This window comes from Leucoraja erinacea, chromosome 47 (assembly GCF_028641065.1).
Source record: "Leucoraja erinacea ecotype New England chromosome 47, Leri_hhj_1, whole genome shotgun sequence".
NCBI classification, from domain to species: Eukaryota; Metazoa; Chordata; class Chondrichthyes; order Rajiformes; family Rajidae; genus Leucoraja; species Leucoraja erinaceus.
In genome coordinates, this window is record NC_073423.1 from 1149758 (window position 1) to 1164309 (window position 14552).

The 14552-nt window shown below is 43.6% G+C and overlaps 1 protein-coding gene across 7 annotated transcripts in view; it reads left to right on the forward strand.

Moving 5' to 3' along the window:
• The window catches only part of LOC129715020 (ETS-related transcription factor Elf-1-like), a 139563-nt gene that overhangs the window by 80059 nt on the left and 44952 nt on the right, over window positions 1-14552 (forward strand). Inside the window, exon 1 of one of the 7 annotated variants that reach the window (XM_055664840.1) lies at window positions 2721-3187. The exons of the other annotated variants lie outside the window; for them this stretch is intronic. Coding sequence (XP_055520815.1) covers window positions 3133-3187 — 55 coding nt within the window. The 5' untranslated portion in view covers window positions 2721-3132. Of the gene's footprint in view, window positions 1-2720; window positions 3188-14552 lie in introns of those variants that run through there. 7 annotated transcript variants of the gene reach the window in all.

The following is a 14552-nucleotide window of genomic DNA, read 5'->3' on the forward strand; positions in this document are numbered from 1 at the left end:
TTCACTGGGGAAAAAGGTTCTGTCTATGCTATCTGTGCCTCATATAATTTTATATACTTCTATCATTTCGCCCCTCAACCTGGGATGTTCCAGAGAAAACAATCCAAGTCTATCCATCTCTCCTTGTAGCCAAAACCCTCAAGACCCGAAATTCCTTCTATCCAGAGATGCTGCCTGTCTCGCTGAGTTACTCCTGCATTTTGTGTCAGCCTTCTTTCTGGTAAACCTCCTCTGGCGTGACATTGCCTCAGAATATCATTAGTTATGATATAGACACACAATGCTGGAGTAACTCAGCGGGACAAGCAGCATCTCTGGAGAGAAGGAATGGGTGATTGGGGTCGAGATCCTCTGTAGTTTGCAGTTTCTGTAGTTTGCAGTTTCTTCCTACACATTGTTTATGAATAATAGGGCGATTTCACGAAAGGTCACTGGCGCGTAGATCCGCACCCACGTGACCGAAAATCTGAAGTGGAGTACATGCTATACATCCGGTACATGTTAGTGAATGGGAAAACACGCACTTTCACACCAGTTAAAAACATCGAAAAAGGCCAGTTTTTGAGCTGCAATTTACTGTGCCAGTCGGGGTGACCGTGAGGCACCAAAAAAAAGATAGAAACTAAGGTAAATTCAAGAGGGAGCTGAAGGTGCAAATCCAGCGGAAATGACCTGCCGTGGAGATTTAAAGATCCAAAATATCGGGAATTATCGCGTTTGCTCGGTGCATTTCATCAAAAGTAAGGCATTATTTACTTTTTTTTATCTTTATTCATTTGTTATATGAAAAGTTTTAAAAGTGAAAAATCCCTCAGTAAAATTGCAAAATCGCCCATGGTTCTCAGGTGGGTTTTAACATGCAAAATGAAAACACTTCTGAAGCTACATTTACCATTTAAATAATCGTAAACTATCAATGCGCTTTGCATTGCCGATATTTTGGATCTTTAAATCCCCACGGTAGGTCATTTCCGCTGGATTTGCACCTTCAGCATATGCTCGCTGAATTTCATCAAAAGTAAGTCATAATAATGCCTTACTTTTGATGAAATTCAGCGAGCAAACGCGATAATTCCTGATATTTTGGACCTTTAAATCTCCACGGCAAATGTCAGCTGTTTTCTACCTTCAGTTCCCTCTTGTAATTACCTTACTTTCTATCTTTTTTTTGCCTGGAAATTTAGGTCGCTGTGCTTCACGGTCACCCCGACTAGCACAGAAAATTTCAGCTCAAAAATCGTCCGTTTTCCATGTTTTTAACGGGTGTGAAAGTGCGTGTTTCCCCATTCACTAACATGTACCGAAGTGGCATATTACTCCAGTTAAATGTTTCAGTCACGTGAGGGGGGATCTACGCTCATTTGACCTTTGGTGAAATCACCCTATAGCATGTACTCCACTTCAGATTTTCGGTCACGTGGGTGCGGATCTACGCTCCAGTGACCTTTTGTGAAATCACCCTATACCCTGATTTTGAGAAATAAACTACAAACCACAATTTTTTTTGTTTTAAACAGAGAATTTGAGTTTTTCGAAATGTAGAAGAAAAAAAAATTATGGCAGCAGCCATTGGAAAAAATAAATTTACTTAAGAGTATCAAACAAATAATCTTCGTGGAACATGTTCCTTAATCCGTAAAGGGGTTAAAAAATACGTCCGCGGGCTCTTTATCAAATAAACTGTGATGGTCGTATTTGTAGTCCACAAATGTGTCCCTGTCTGTCTGCATCTCTCTGCTCATTGGGGCTGCGGGAACCACCGGGCGCCGCTCCTAGGAGAACCGCTGCTACCAGAGCCGCTGCTGCACCGGGTGCCGCTCATTCAAGAGCCACTACTGCACCGAGCGCCACTACTGCACCGGGAGCCGCTAATGCACCGGGCGCCGCAACTACACCGGGCGCCGCTCATTCAAGAGCCGCTAATGCACCGGGAGCCGCTACTGCACCGTGAACCGCTCATTCAAGAGCCGCTAATGCACCGTGAACCGCTCATGCAAGAGCCACTACTGCACCGGGTGCCGCTCATTCAAGAACCGCTACTACACCGGGAGCCGTTACTGCACCGTGAACCGCTCATGCACCGGGAGCCGCTACTGCACCGGGAGCCGTTACTGCACCGTGAACCGCTCATTCAAGAGCCGCTACTGCACCGGGAACCGCTCATGCAAGAGCCGCTTACTGCACCGGGAACCGTTACTGCACCGGGAACCACTCATGCAAGAGCCGCTACTGCACCGGGTGCCGCTCATGCAAGAGCCGCTACTGCACCGAGCCGCTCCTGCACCGGGAGCCGCTACTGCACCGGGAGCCGTTACTGCACCGTGAACCGCTCATGCAAGAGCCGCCCCTGCACCGGGAGCCGCTCCTGCACCGGGAGCCGCTCCTGCACCGGGAGCCGCTCCTGCACCGGGAGCCGGTACTACACCGTTCCCGGGATAGCTCCTGACTTGCACCGGGCACCGCTCCCGGGAGAGCCGCGACTGCACCGGAGAGCTCCCGGGAGAGCGACTGCACCGGGAACTGCTGTCCACACCGGGCTCCGCTGCTGCAATCCCCGCTCCCGGGAGAGCCACTGTGCACCGGGAACTGCTGCAAGACCCGCTCCCGGGAGAGCCGCTGTGCACCGGGAACTGCTGCAAGACCCGCTCCCGGGAGAGCCGCTGTGCACCGGGAACTCCTCCTGCACCAGCCAGCCACCCACCCACCGCTCCGCTCTCCACATGGATCGACCTTTCTCCAGGAAGTGTAGCAAAACATTGGCGCCGACCATTGCACCAAGCGACGGAGGTGGCTTGGCCCCAGTCCCGGCTTGCCCTCCCGCGGCCAGGGGCACGGCGTGGCGAATACCGCCACCGGGTTGCAACGAGCAGATGGCAGACGGGGCAGGCGAGCCGTCCTGAGCCCGCACCCCTCTGTGCAGGAGCAGCCGGCGGGGCTACAGACAGCCTCGCTCCCCTCGCCACCCCTTCTCCGCCAGTTGCACAGCTTTGCTCTGCAGTTGATTTCCGGATGGTTTCCCCCTTTACTCTACCCGAGGAAGACTGCATCATTCCTGGAGTCCTGCAATAAGAGTTCCTACACTCTGTTTTTTCCCCCCACTCATTTACCGGGAGGGGTGGGGAGGGGATTAAAATGGCCACAGCCCTTTACGAGCGACACAACCAGCTGGATCTATTGATACAAGCAGGTAAGAACTCCAAACGGGGAGTGTTGGTGTCAGGGAAGGAGAGTGAGATCCAGCTTGAAGCAATGCACATCGGGGGGGGTGGGGAACGGAACAGTTTGCAATTTTCAGACCAGGAAGTACGATCAGTCGCACGTTTGTTTGGACGTGTAACGTTAACGTTTAGTTCGCAGCGGCAAGGGCAAGGTGGAGACAATCCGTGCAAATGCATCGTTAGTGTATGTGTGATGCAGATAGCATTAATATGCTGCGGTGTATTTGTAGGATTTATTGTTTCCCTCCCACCACCAGGAACCGTTACCTTCTCGGTGCCAGGTCCACAGCACATCACACTCTGCCCTTCCACTTCTCAATAAATACAATTTCCTAAGAGGTCTGGCCCCCATCCGATTTTTTTAAAGGTTCAAAAACTTGTCTTTTTATGGTATTTAATTTGCTTCTTATTCGCGCGTCTTCAATGATTAAATACCTCTTTTATTGCTTGTGTACACCTCGTTCTGAAATTTCTTCCCGGCCCTCCTTCTAGACCTCCAGCATCCCTTTCTTCATTTATACTGCGCCTTTAAAAATCACTTCTCACTTGTATCACATCTGCTGAAGTTTCCGTGAAGCATATTTCTTAAGTCGAGACACTGCAAATGCAGATTATTTGTTTAATATCAAAAAAAAAAAAAAAAATTCTGGGTGAGTCTTATGTGGAAGACAAATTGCAACAGGTGGGAAGCAGAAAGTTAGTGATGTAATATAATCTAGGCCAAACCCCAGTTGCATAGAGTGGAGCATTTCAGCTTTGACTCCAGTAGTGCACAAGATTTCTGCAGCATTTATTCTGCCTGTGGCTTCTTGTGTGCTCAACAACATCGCTAAGCCCAGGGCAAAAATTGGATCCCTTACCCAGGTGGTGAATAGTTGTCCTACGTCAAATGGTTTGTGTCACCACCATCTGTACTGCGGTGTCTGATCTTTAATTATCTGTTTCCTTTTTTTCCCCCTGAGGAATAGTTGATTATCAGCTGTTGGCTTGTAAAACTTTGAGCATGATAATTAGATCCTTTAAGGGAGTGAGACGGTGAATTTGTACCTTATACAGAAAGATTGACATGTTTGAGTTACCTCCATATCTTCCAAACCTTCTCCATGGGGAGCAATACTACTCAAGATTCCAAAATTCATTTAAACTAATTATGAATAAAGCTTTCCAATTCTTCTCCAGTGTAAGTCTTATTTCCAGATCAGACAAAAAAAAACATCTTCTCGCATTAGTACACCACAGTATTCCAAATGCTGAAATGATGCACAAGGTGAAAGAATTTTGTGACTCTCCAATGGAGAAGTGGGATGATGATGTGCTGGCCTGCCTGCTAAACTCTTCCTGTAGTTCATCTCCATTTATGTGCAGTGAACTAATGTTAACGTAAGTTTCCAAACTTAGCACAGTGTGTGAAGAAGTGTGTGTCTGCCAAAATAATGGATAGTTGATTAGAGCAGAGTATCCTGCCCCTCACATTTCTGCTTCTGTTGTGACAGCAAACTGGACTCAATGATCAAATTTTTATTTCCTTAATATCTTGGAAAACCCAATTATACTATAGCAAACTATTTATTGCGTTTAATGTGTGCAGAGAGATAGTTTTAAATAATCCCATTAGTTGCTGTTAATAAGATATTTGGCAGAATTTCAGCGAATAAGGCTGAAAGACTTTTTATGGAAGAGAATACAAGAAATTGGTCATTTTCAATGACATTATAATTAATTATCTTTTTTTTGTTGTTGCTCCGTTTCATTAGTCAGTTGTATGATATTGAAGGTAACCAGCTTGGAGTATTTACTGAGTTTTTTAATTAATTCAACAACACCCAGTTCAGCTTCTTATGATAACTTACGATAGTGTTGCAAATCATGCAGTTGACACATTACATAATATGTGGACAAAGAAAAGCGTCGTTGCTGATCAAAAAGATAAATGCTGTTTTGAAAATATTTGAAAGAATAATAAGTGAGCACATTTAACTTTGATACATGGGTAGGAAGAAACTGCAGATGCTGGTTCAAACCGAAGATAGACACAAATGCTGGAGTAGCTTGGCGGGGCAGGCAGCATCTTTGAAGAGAAGGAATGGGTGATGTTTTGTGTCGATATTCTTCTTCAGACTGAAGAAGAACGGTCTCGACCTGAAACGTCACCCATTTCTTCTCCCTCTCTCTAGAGAGAGAGCAGTGAGAGATGCTGCCTGTCCCGCAGAGCCATTCCAGCATTTTGTGTCTAACATTGATAAATATTGTGTATGTTTTAAACAGTATTTTTATTAATTGCCTTTAGCACTGAAGTAATGCAAAATGTATATTTTCTCTTGGCCAATACTTTAAAATTGATCAACAAAATGGCATTAGCCAATCTGTTGGAGGTGAAGTACGTGAGTCACTGTGTGTAGCCCATTATACAGCAAAGGGAGTTCACTCAGAAGTTGCAGAAATTGTAACAAACTCTCCCAATAAAGGTGAAGTCATTTCTCCAGAAAAATAAGGCAGTGAGTAGAAAATACTTGAATACAAAATGAAAGAGATTGGATAAAATCAATCTCTGCCTTGTGCAGCAGTGTTGGTCGTGTCATGCAGTGGGAAAACAGGCCCTTCGGCCCAAGTCATCCATGTTGACCAAGATTCCCATTTACACTCGTTTTGTTTGCCTGCATTGATGAATATCCCTCATAACCTTTCCTATGCATGTTTTCTCAATGTTGTTGTTGTACTTGCCTCAAATGTTTCTTGTGGCAGCACCACCGTGTGTGTGGAAAAAAGATGTGCTTCAGATTCCTATTAAATCTTTGCCCTCTCTCCTTAAACCTATGTCCTTAATTCCCCCAAACAGGGAAAAAGACTGTGTGCTTTCAAGCTTTCTATGTCTACGAAGTATGGGCACTGTTAATCCTGGCCAGATTGGAGAGGTTAGGACTTTTAAATGGGATAAAGGCTTCAGGGCTGCCGGGAGATTTGGTCAATTTGGAATTGCTCTCTGCAGAACTGGGACAAGCTGTGGAGTGGTGCCCGTTTGGCTAGAGTCTGGATACAAGCTGTAGGAAAAGAATGAGAACATCTGCAGACCCTGTCAATTAGGTGCAAAATGCATAGAATGGATTGGATGACTGCAAACCAGACATGCACCTTGTAAATAATTGTAAATAATTTTGCAGAGTTCTACTTTGCCGAGTGTTGATTGGATGAGGTATTGAGCCTTGTCTGGGTTTCTTACAGATTAGGGTAAGTGTTGCTATGTTTGCTTCCTTGAGAAGCTCTGTTAGAATATAATGTATTAGCTGCTGTATTATTGGGCTAGGGAAATAGAATAGTTTCTTTATTGTCATTGTAACATGAACCATGTACAACAAAATTTAAAAATGTCAGCCAGTCAGTGCACCATTCAAACATTTCTAAAAGCTAACGATACATACAAGATAAAATATTAAAAGATAAACAACTAAAATAAATATCATGAAAATAGCACGCATAAACACCCAACCCTCCATCCTTCTGTCGATTTCACAGTGTACCACAGTCCCTTAGTATGTATCGCCCCTGCGTTCCTTGGCGGCTACATTTAGTGCTTTTATAGCAGTGGGGTAAAAACTGTTTTTTAGTCTGTTCGTCCTTGTCCTTGTAGATCTGTACCGTCTGCCTGACGGCAACAGTTCAAACAGGGAGTGTCCGGGGTGGGAAATGTCCTTTATAATACTCTGGGATTTTTTGATGCAGCGAGAACTGTGTAAGTCCTCCAAGGTAAGGAGAGGGCAGCCGACAATCCTCTGGGCATTGTCAATGGCCCTCTGGAGCACTTTCCTCTGAACCGCTGTGTAGCTGGTGTACCACACGCATACACAGTATGTTAGTATGCTCTCAATGGAGCACTGATAAAAGGACAGCAGCAGTCTCTGAGTGATGTTATTCTTCCTGAGCACCCTCAGGAAGTGCAGTCTCTGCTGGACCTTTTTCAGCAGCGCAGTGGTGTTCACGCTCCACGTCAGGTCCTCCTCAATATGGATTCCCAGGAAGCGGAAATCCGCCACCCTCTCCACACAGTCCCCTCTGATAATCAATGGTACCATGTCCGTTTTATTCTTCCTAAAGTCTATTATTATTTCCTTTGTCTTTAAGGTGTTGAGGAGCAGGTTATTTTCTTCACACCAAATGTGTGTTATGTACGGGGTTTATCGATATCTGTAATTGGATTGTAAAGCAACCACCCCCACCTGTGGTTCGGCCTTTCGAGGCCCCGGGACCTATAAAAGTCTGGTGCCACGAGGTCCCGTGTCGATCTTCTGGGAGAGCGCTTGGGACCGCGTGACCTTCTGGAGTGTCTCTGTTTGAGCGATGCCTAGAGGGCTTGATGAGGCTTGATGAGGCAGACATGAGGATCGAACCTGCGGTGGTTAGCACACCAGGGTACGGTTAGAGGCCCTGCTGGGATTGGGTTAGAGGCCCTTTCCTGGGTTAGAGGCCCAAAACTTGCTCGTAGTTGGCAGACTGCAGGTGCTTTAACGAGACCCAAACGCGCTTCATTGGGCGAGGGGTGGCCCAAGGTTAGATTTGGTATCCAATTGTTGGGTATTGAAATACAGGTCTGACCTATGTATCGATCGGATCTTTGCTGGGAGTGCGAATTGGAAAGGTGTGCTTTGAAAATTGGTATCGATAACTAACAGCGCAAAGCGCCTAGGCGCTGGACCCCCATTGCCCAGCAGAGAGGAGTGTACGCATGTAGATATCTGAGTCCTGTGTGACGATGAAGAATATCGTAAAGGTACTTTGCTCGGTGGACAGAGTATAGATTGACTGGAATACTCCAGTCCATTCGAGAATTCAATTGGGCAATTTTAGTTTGATTTGAGTGCCCACGTATGAGGAGGGATACGCATTAAAATTAGGAGTTCAAGAACGAGTCTATATCTGCAAAGCCAAATTTCCAAATTCAGAATTTCACATTGGAGTTCTGCCAGTAAGGTGAAATTCGAGTTCCTGTATATAGAACTTCGGAGTTGGTGCATGACCGTGATCGATTCCGAATAGTGCATGATCAACAGTGAATAGTAACCCTCTGGTCGATTGTTGACTAGTACCTGATCGCGAAGAGTATCTGAGAGACAGGAACCTGTTTACCTGATGAAACGTGATCAGAATAGCGAAGGGTACCCCTAATTCTGTGGAACTTGGAGAGGAGGGATAGCGGTTGCCCTATAGAAGTCCAGTCTTAGCAGAGGGTTAGTAACATTCGGGAGGAAAAGTAGTCATTTAAGTAGTACCCCTCAGCAAAGAGTAATCTAGGAGGGGAAATTCTTCGGTATCAGAGGGAGAAGTTCACTGAGTCATAGCAGCGTGACGCGGCATTTAGCTCGAGTGTTCGTGATCTGTGCACGATGGTGCTTTAAATCATTTTGTAAATTGTAAAAATCTAGCTTTTCGTTTTGTCATAGGGTCTGGATTGTGTAAATATTCTGTGTATGTAAATAAACTTGGTGTCTTTAGATTGAGAATTTGTTAAGTCCGCGGACTGTTATTTGTTTTACTGCTTGTGCGAGTGTTTATGGATTTAGATCCTTGAAGTAAAAGTGTGTTTGAGTTAAATACTTGTAATTATTTAGAGCGTGCTGTTGTTAGAATCTGAGTCGTGATGGCTCGATCAGGGGTTGTACTCGTCCGATCGCTGTGTCAGGGGAGGAATCATTCCGCTGACCAATTGTGCCATGAGAAGGATTTCTTGGTGTGCGTGATTTATAATAAACAAATGTTTGTGGTTTATTTAGGAGTGTGGTTGTGCCTGATAGTGATAGGTAGCGTGTTATCCTGCTTGTCTACTGTGTTACTTGCGTGTCTGAAGATCATTTTTGGGTGTTTCGATTGACGATTAAATGAGAGCGAGAATGCGTTTGTTCCCTGGAGTACTCTGATTCTTGAATGACTGGGGATTGAGAAAGTTGCAAGGTTGAAAGGGTATGGACTTGTGGGAGGGGAGATACGAGAGTAGGACTGGTGAAGCAAAGGAGTAACGAGTTGCAAGGCTGCGATCTCTTTGAGCCACTAGCCATTGTCTCGGAGTGAGCTTGGTAAATTTAGGGATCAAAAGGAAGGATTTAGGAATTCTGTTTTAGGTGTTTGGGAACATGGGGAATAATGTAGATCGAGATGTAACAGAAGAGGAAAAGTGCCCGTTGCAACTAATGTGCAATGAGTTTCCTCAATGGAGAGAAATTAAGAAATTTATCAGGAGCATTAAATAAGAAATTAGGAGATAAGCTATGGCTGGGGGGGGGGGGGGAGGGAATTAGAACAATAATAGGGATAAAATACATATAACAGATCATCTGGCTGCATAGTAATAATGAAAGTGTAAAATAATTAATAGGGTTATGGAGAAAATATTTTGAGGAATATTTGTAAATAAAGGGCCTGTCCCACGATGCGAGTTCACCCAAGGGCTCTCCCGAGTTTTAAAAAAAAAGTCTTCCACGAGTCTGTTCACGAGCTCCTATGAGTAAAAAGTAACAATTTTTTTTCATCACGATTATTTTTTTTTTAATGGACATTATTCACAGTGTTGAAAAAACTTCACGAGTAAAAATACTTGTGATGAAAAAAATCATTACTTTTTGCTCGTAGGGGCCCATGAACATACTCGTGGAAGGTTGTAGCAGTTCGGAGAATACCACGAGTTTGATTTTTTTTTTTAAACTCTGGAGAGCTCTTGCATGAACTCGCATTGTGGGACAGCCCTTAAGGAGATTAAGAAAATGCCTTGTTGCTCATTGATAGATCGTCCAGTGGCTTACGGCACCTGGAGTAGAACGAAAAGGTTAGCTCCGGTGTTTAAAGAATATATATTAGATATAGTGCAACCGCCAGAGTATTGCTGTGGATATAGATATGGATATAGATATGGATATAGATATGGATATATAGATATGGATATATAGATATGGATATATAGATATGGATATATAGATATGGATATATAGGTATGGATATATAGATATATATAGATAGAGAGATAGAGAGATATAGAGATATATATATAATTATTCGAGTAGAAAGGAAAAGGAATGATTTATTATTTGGGCAGTATCGGGAAACCCCTAGTGAACGGGAAGATTCATCTGAGGGTGAGACAGTGATTGAAGATACCGAGATAGATTTTTGACGTAACCGAAAGCTTACAAATTAAACGGGTATCCCATAGGCAGTTGCCAGTAAGGGAAAGAATAGGTACAGCGGATTCGGCCAGCGCAGTTAGAATGAATAATCCCTGTGCCACAGATGTCCATACACCGTGGAAGCCCAATGAAATAATGGCAGTACTAATCAGAATTCCCTGATAGGAAGAGGACACCTGCTGCCTTTATAGATTATTTAAGAACCAAAATGTGTGCATATCATGTAGATTCCCGGGATTTGTGGGAAACCATACAACAGATAATTATTCCAGCTGAGAATACCAGATTTCTAGTAACCCTAGGACACCCGACTTATGAAACATTGGCAAAAGCAGTAATGGATGACAGTGCAAGAGAAGAGGCTGTTTTAACGGCCATTGCAAAAAAGTTTCCGAAACCTGCCGATTTAAGTCGAGTTCTGGAAATAAAACCAGAGAAGGGTGAAGGAGCAGACGAATTTCTAGACCGTTTTTCAAAATTATATATGGACCAATCAGGTGATTTAGACTATCAGAATGGAGAAAGTTCCCCTCAATATTGTGCTATCTTGTTGAATTATCTCCTCACTAAAGTAGCAGATTTAATTAAAACTGATAACAGGAACTGTTCTGAGAATCGAGTCAGCCAGAAACTGAGATATTAGTGAAGGAAGGTAGGAACCAACAAATTATCCTGTAACTAGGAGTGAGAGTGAATGCATAGCCAAGGAAGAATTGCCAAGATCTAACTCTGAACCATGGATTCCCAGGGTACCAACAAATTACAGATTGGGAGAAATTAGTGTTCCAGATTATTCCGATTATTATCACCACTATACTACAAATTTAGAACCCATTCCAATGGAACCCAGGGGTAGAATAAGACCAACCACGTTGCCTAATCAATGCTATACGTGTGGAGGAATGGGACATTGGAGTGGGGCCTGTCCAACAAAGGAGCGAATGAAAGAGAGGGGTCAAAGAAGGGATTTCCAGTATTACGAAGAAATTAGAGATCCGAGGGAATATAGAAACATCTATATAGTTTTTTTTCTTCAGGATCTTCTCTTGAGGCGATGCCAGCATTTATTCCCCATCCAATACTTGCTCTGAGAAGGCGGTGGTGAGCCACTTATTTGGACTTTTGCTGCAGATACTTCCACGGAGCTAATGGACTGGGAGTTAGAGCCAACAATGATGAAGGGTCAGAAGTAGATTTCCAATTCTGGGTGGCGTATGAATCTGAGGGGAACCAGCAGATAATGGAGTTCCATGCTGCAGGTAACCTTGTCCTTCTTGGTGGTGCAGGTGGTGCATTTAAGAAGTGTTTTTGAGTAATCTAGTCGTGTAACTGGAATACATTTGCAAACATTGCAAGCTCGGTGTGCCAGAAGTGGAAGGAATGGATGTTTAAGATAGTAGGTGAATTTGGAGGGAACTCCATGGCAGGATATCTGGAAGAATAGGTCTGTGTGCTTATCAAACTGTACAACTCCTCCTCCTTCTGTCGTGGGGTAGACTGACTCTTCACCCCCCCCCCATCTTTGCACTTCACCAATCCTTTCCACTCGTCACTTTAATTTCATGTTTCATGTATTTTGTGTTTAATGACTGTTGGCAGATCAATTTTCCTCCTGGTATAAATAAATAAATTCTATTGTACCATATCATTTCATATACTTTGCTTTCCTATAAATGACTCTAAAGTGACAGTAAATACGCTCACATATTTCCTATCGTATTGTATTAGGAAGGGAGATTGATGGAAGGCAGTAATTCAGGAGAAGAGGCGCATTGGTGCCAGGCATGAATGATATTGCAGAATTAGGGTGGGGCCTTAGAATTTAAACACGCAGTTGCAATCTGCAAATGGGTTAGATTAGGGACTGTCAGAACTGCTTTGGATAAAATCATGTGTAGCAAATTTTAGTGAGGAGAGCCCAAGGGATACCTGGATGGGTGACTATTTAGGAAGGTATTGGAGGAGATAAAGTTATGGGAGGGTTTTTTCATTCGGGCAAGTGGGGCTGCCTGCATGAGTCGGGGAGGTGGTAGTTGGTGTGGGCAACATTGTGTGGGTAACATTGTGGGTGGAAGCAGGCAGGTTTACACTGTAAACTAAAGGTCTGTGTAACAAGATCAGATAATCAAGCAGTTTGAATGATTCCTTTGTTGGCAGCATGTAAACAAAACTCTTCTGACAAAACTGAAGGTGTTTATAAACTATTTTTCAAAACTTATTTAGAATTGGTTGCATTCCCTCAGACTTCAGTGAGCAGACATTCATCCGCTGCTGCTTGCTGCATTGCAAATGAGAAGCATCCACGTATAACACTAGAAACTTGCAGCCTGAGCCAAAACATGCAAGTGGATTCTGCTGCCAAGATCTGGATTGCTTGAACTGATAAACAAGCGTTTAAAAAGCAGGCCTGATGAAAGGCTGCAAGCCTAAAACACAAAGCATGTACCTCATGTCACATATTGCCTGATTTGCTAAGTATTTATATCATTTTTTGTTTTCTTTCAGCTTTGCATCATCCACGGATTTTTTAATGTTATTTCATGAATGCCCTTTTGAAAAAAGTAAACAGATATATGAAGAGGAGTAGGGCACTCACTCTCTCACCCTTTCTACCATTCACTTAGCTTTTGCTTTGCTGCCCTTTATGTGAAAGGTGTGCTGCGAAGCTGTTCTCCCGACAGTTCAATTTTAAGCGGTGTCTACTTGGTTTTGATTCCCCCTAGAGATGAATGTTTAAAAGAACATCCACACGATTGAATACAGTTTGTGATATACATGAATGACTTGGATCTAAATGTAGATAGGTCAGCAAGTAGGTTTGCAGATGACACCAACATCGGAGGAGTGTGAGGCAGTGAGGATCAGCTGCAGAAATAGGCGGGATATTGGTAGATGGAGTTTAATCCGAGCAAGTGTGAAGTATTGCATTTTGGAAGTTTAAAAGTAAGAACCATTGTGTGAATCATTCTGTAAACCACAGTATATAGTTAATGGCAAGACCCTTAACAACATTGATGTGCAAAGATATCTTGGGGTCCAAGTTCATAGCTCGTTGAAGGTGACAGCACAAGTCGATAGGGTGGTAAAGATGGCATATGGTATGCTCGCATTCATTGCTAGGGGCATTGAGTATAAGATCGGGAAGTCATGACGCAGCTCGATAAGACTTTGGTTACCAGTTGGTTGCATTTGCAGTTCTGGTCGTCTTGTTACTGGAAGGATGTGGAGACTTTGGAGAGGGTGAAGAGGTAGTTTACCAGAATGCTGCCTGGATTAGAGGGTTTCGGCTATGAGGAGAGTTTGGATAAACTTTGATTGTTTTCACTGGAACGTCAGAGGTCGAGGAGAGGCTTGATGAAGTATGTGTATATATAAAATTATGAGGCATAGATAGGGTAGCAGGCGGAGCCTTTTTCCAAGGATGGAAATGTCCAACACTAGAGGAGAATGTCCCAAGGTGAGAGGGAGAAAGTTTAATAAGAGTTATGCGAGTCAAGTTTTGTTTTTACACATAATAGTAGGGGACCTGCAACACATTGCCAGGGGTGGTAGGGGAGGCAGATACGATTGTAGCATTTAAGAGGCTTATCGATAGACATTGAAGGATTAGAGCGATATAGATGTGTAGGAAGGAACTACAGATGCTGCAAGACTTTTTTTCAATAGACTCTACCCGAAACGTCACCCATTCCTTCTCTCCAGAGATGCTGCCTGTCCCGCTGAGTTACTCCAGAATTTTGTGTCTACAGAGAGATATTGATCATTTACAGGCAAATGAGATCAGTTTAACTTGGCATTATGTTTACAAGAATGATCCCAGGAATGAGTTGGTTAACATATCATGAGTGTTTGACGGCACTGCCCTTGCACTCGCTGAAGTTTAGAAGAATGAGGGGGGACGGCATTGAAATGTACAGAATAGTGAATGGTTGGGATAGAGTGGATGTGGAGAGAAGGGAAGGGACTTGAACTTTATTTTGCCTTCCATCACAGTGAGGAATGTGTTGGAGTCCCTGTAGTGGATGTTCATGTTAAAATGTGTTTTGGGTGTTCTGTTGCTTTTTATTTGTATGGCTGATGGCAAATGAAATTCCTCGTATGTTGTAAAACATACTTGGCTATTAAAGTACTATTCTGATTCTGAATGTTTCCACTAGTGGGAGAGTCT